This window comes from Perca flavescens, chromosome 8 (assembly GCF_004354835.1).
Source record: "Perca flavescens isolate YP-PL-M2 chromosome 8, PFLA_1.0, whole genome shotgun sequence".
NCBI lineage: Eukaryota > Metazoa > Chordata > Actinopteri > Perciformes > Percidae > Perca > Perca flavescens.
The window spans coordinates 36,973,929-36,978,619 of NC_041338.1; the positions used below are offsets into that span (position 1 = coordinate 36,973,929).

The window sequence follows — 4,691 nt, forward strand, 5'->3', positions numbered from 1 at the left end:
AGCATGTGGTGGAAAGCAAATTACATATTTCCACGCCAAGTTAATTCTAAATCTTTCTCCGGGCTAAATCAATCAGTCCGGACTTCGTTGTCTGAGCTTCAGCCTGCTAATACACTTCACATATTTATATTTAATTAATATTACTCTAAACCACCTTCTGTAAACCAACTGTATACTACTGTCTACACTGCACTATATTTCTTGTCCTGTCTATACTTGTATATCACATTGCACTTTTCTGCTTTTTTTGCACTTCTGGTTGGACACAAACTGTATTTCGTTGTCTTTGTACTTGTACTGTGCACAATGTAAATAAAATTGAATCTTATCTAATATACCTGTTGGGCCTAACGCTAATAATTTGTTTTTTTAACCCTTGTGTTGTCCTCAGGTCAAATTTGAAAGTTTCAAAGTTATTTACATCAGAACTATGGGTTTCTTACAACTAAATTACCCCAAAAATAACTTGGATGCATTCATGTTGTACGGAAGCCATGCAATATGCTTCGCAGTTAAAATAAATGATTATTTTGGGTGTTTTATTCAATTTCATAGCATTTGAAAAATGTTATTAATGGTTTTAAAACAGGATCTTGACTAAACTTTGACATAAACCAGTCTGTGATTCACTCAACACCCTCTGATCTTAACTATTAGTCAGAATTATTCATGATTTCTGCATTTTTAACTCAAAAATTAGGTATAATGTCATTTAAATTAGGTTTATTGACCATGAATAAAAGAAAGCATTGGCAAAAGTGACAAAATCATCAAAAATAGCAACACAAATGTCGGGAAAAGCGCCAAAAAAAGTTTATTTTGAATTTTGAAGAACCACAAGTTAAGGGTCGACATGTGTGTCTTTGAGCATTACAAGTGTAGGGTAATTTAAAATTAAAACAGTAAGCCAAGGATCGTGTAAGGACACATTTAATGTTTGTTTAGTTTGTGTCTCAGGTTTCTCTCTCGGTGTCGGTCCTGTCGGTATCGGTCCTGTCGGTGTCGGTTCTGCTGGTGTTGGTCCTGCCGGTATCCTTGTTGCTGCAGCTCGCCCCCCGCTCACTGCCCATCCCGGCTGCAAACTTCACCTTCCTTTGCGCCTTCTGCAGACACAAACACGGCGCACATATCACACATCCTCTGCTACCGAGATAACAACCAGCTCCGTGTTCAGACAGCACGCTTTTGCTGGGGTCAGCCCTATGGTCCCACAGCCCTATGTTCCCACAGCCCAATGTTCCCACAGCCCTATGGTCCCACAGCCCTATGTTCCCACAGCCCAATGTTCCCACAGCCCTATGGTCCCACAGCCCTATGTTCCCACAGCCCTATGTTCCCACAGCCCTATGGTCCCACAGCCCTATGGTCCCACAGCCCTATGGTCCCACAGCCCTATGTTCCCACAGCCCAATGGTCCCACAGCCCTATGTTCCCACAGCCCTATGTTCCCACAGCCCTATGTTCCCACAGCCCAATGGTCCCACAGCCCTATGTTCCCACAGCCCTATGTTCCCACAGCCCTATGTTCCCACAGCCCTATGGTACCACAGCCCAATGGTCCCACAGCCCAATGGGCCCAGGGTAAGGAATAGTTAGGGGTTAGGGTTAGTTACCAGATTTAGCTAAAAGCTGCATTCAATATGTAGTCCATTGCTACTGGATAATAGGTTGGGTGTAATTGGCTACCAAAGGGGGATTCAATCTGATATAAATTTATGAAAAAGGAAATGTGGGAACATAGGGCTGTGGGAACATTGAGCTGTGGGACCATAGAGCTGTGGGACCATAGGGCTGTGGGACCATAGGGCTGTGGGACCATAGGGCTGTGGGACCATAGAGCTGTGGGACCATAGAGCTGTGGGACCATAGGGCTGTGGGAACATAGAGCTGTGGGACCATTGGGCTGTGGGACCATAGAGCTGTGGGACCATAGAGCTGTGGGACCATAGGGCTGTGGGACCATAGAGCTGTGGGACCATAGAGCTGTGGGACCATAGAGCTGTGGGACCATTGGGCTGTGGGACCATAGAGCTGTGGGACCATAGAGCTGTGGGACCATTGGGCTGTGGGACCATAGAGCTGTGGGACCATAGAGCTGTGGGACCATAGGGCTGTGGGACCATAGAGCTGTGGGACCATAGAGCTGTGGGACCATTGGGCTGTGGGACCATAGGGCTGTGGGAATATAGACACGCTTCCCTTTTCCTGACAAACTGTTACGCATAATGTTTGTTTTTTTGTGTCACTTTTAGCAACGTTTAAACTCACCTGTTTGTCAGCGAGCCCTCGGGGGTAGTGGGTAATGTTGTCCCGCAACTGCTCCGCCTTCTCCCAGTCATCCACCCAATGCTGGCGGCGGTACTCGGACTGGCGAGACGTGATTCGCTGGTGCATGGCCAGATTCTGACGCCCGATCAGCAGAAGCTCCTCCCGCCTCTTGAAGGCGTTCAGACTGAGGAAGAAACACGTTCCAGGTGATTTCATGTTCACAGTGACGGAAAACCTTCATTTAACGTCTGTTTTAAAAGTCAATTACAGCATGCAAACTCACACTATGTGCGCATAATCGCTAACTGACGCGTATTTATACACTTCAAGGCTTTTCCTTTTCTTTCTCTCGTGAACAAAGTGAAGCATTTAGCAGCGAAACAGACAGATATTTCCCTCAGGAGGTGTTGGAGACCAAAAAAAGGCTAAAAGAGAGAGACTATAGGACTGACATTCTTAGTGCCGTTGGTTTAACCCTTGTGTTATCTTCCCGTTGACCAGGAACTCTTTTTTTAACTGCTTTTTAAAGATTTTTTTGGGGTATTTCCGCCTTTAATGGATAGGACAGCTACTGTAGATATAAAAGATATGCAGGAAATCATCACAGGTCGGACTCAAAACCTGGACCTTCTGCGTCGAGGCATAAACCTCTATACACGTGCGCCTGCTCTACCAACTGAGCCAACCCTGCCACGTGCTTTTGACAATTAAAAAAAATGTTTTTGTCATTTTTTTTCGTGTTTTTTTTTTTTTTTTTTTTATTCATGGTCAATAAACCTAATTTAAATGACATGATACCTAATTTTTGAGTTTAAAAAAACTGAAATTATGAATTATTTTGACTAATAGTTTAGATCAGAGGACGTTCACATCGAATCACGGACTGGTTTATGTCAAAGTTTAATTAGGATACTGTTTTAAAACCTCTAAAAGGTGCCCTGCCACACATATATTAGGGCAGCATGGTGGCCCAATGGTTAGCACTGTGGCCTCACAGCAAGAAGGTTCTGTGTTCGTATCCAGGTCGTCCCGGGCATGTTTGTGTGGGTTTCCTCCAGGTCCTCCGGTTTCCCCCACCATCAAAAACATGTACTAGTTTCTACAGGCAGTGTAGGTTCTCCAGGCAGTGCCCTTCATCAAGGCACTGGCTCAGATCTGGAGTTGGTCCCCTGGCGCTGTCATTGGCTGCCCACTGCTCCCTTGAGGGATGGGTTAAATGCAGAGAATGAATTTCGCTACATGTACGTGTATGTGACAAATAAAGTACCTTTACCTTACCTTTATATCATTACTTTGTGGTAATGTCTGAAGTTCTACCATGGACTCTGTAACATTTCATTTTTTGAAAACGGGTAAAATTTGACCCAAGGACAACATGAGGGTTAAAGAAATTCAAACAACCCGGTGTGTTTTTTTTTTACTTCCTATGCATCTGTTTTGTAGCCAGACACTAACACAAAAGATTCCTCATAGGAATCATCATGTTGCTCTGTAACTTGCTAACAAGTTATGGTTAGATTTGGGTTAAAACTCAGCGCCCAGGATGGGTGCTACGAGGGGCACGGGCACAAGGGGACCACTGGTGTGAATAAAACACTTTAAATAAGGGTTAGGGTTCATGTGTCATGACAGGGTCATGTCACGCTTATGTAAATACCTTAAAGTAAAGTCTAACCAAAAGAAGTGACAAAAATGTCCAAAAAAGTGTCAAAACGTTGGGAAAAAGTGTGAAAAATGTTGAAAAAAGTGTCAAAAATGACCATAAAAACTTCTAAATCACCAGAAGAAAATGCCAAAAACGTTTGGTTGGGGTTGTAAAATCTGGCTCACCCAGTAAGAGCGTGTGCCCCATGTAGGCAGAGTCCTTGGCAGCGACCCGGGTTTGAATCCTACCTACAGCCCTTTGCTGCATGTCATCCCCCATCTCTCTCTCTCCCCCCTTTCCTGTCTTTCCAACTGTCACTAAAAAGGAAAAGCCACCCCCCCAAAAAAATTGAGAAAACACCCAAAACTTCAAAATAGTGACAAAAACGTTGGAATATAAGCGACAAATCGTCAGAGAAAGCCACAAAAACGACTGAAAAAGTGATGAAAAAACACAAAATAACTTTTCATAGTCAAGGGGAAGACAAGACTTTTCTTTTTCACTGCTCGAGAGGGATTTTATCGGGGTCTCTGTTTTGTTCCTGGTTGTTGAGGTAGATTTACCACCCCCCCCCTCCGAGTCCTGGAATAAAAGCTTTATAGCTCCTGTCAAGATTAAAGAATTTACAGCTCGGTGTGAGGGCGGATAAATACCAGAGACTGTCTGTCACCATCAGCACACATCCAGATCAATAATTCAACAGCGTAACGGAGCACGACCGGTCACATCAATTATTAAAAGATCCAACGAGGAGCTCGGGCATCATCGCTGCCACGTT

General features: G+C 44.1%; 1 protein-coding gene across 1 annotated transcript in view; it reads right to left on the minus strand.

Moving 5' to 3' along the window:
* Positions 1-914: 914 nt before the first annotated feature.
* The window catches only part of si:ch211-284k5.2 (uncharacterized), a 9,400-nt gene continuing 5,623 nt past the window's right edge, over positions 915-4,691 (minus strand). Inside the window, exons 4-5 of the mRNA XM_028586462.1 lie at positions 2,269-2,452; positions 915-1,103 (exon numbers count right to left, since the gene is read on the minus strand). Of these exons, the coding sequence (XP_028442263.1) occupies positions 954-1,103; positions 2,269-2,452 (334 nt within the window). The 3' untranslated portion in view covers positions 915-953. The remainder of the gene's footprint in view (positions 1,104-2,268; positions 2,453-4,691) is intronic.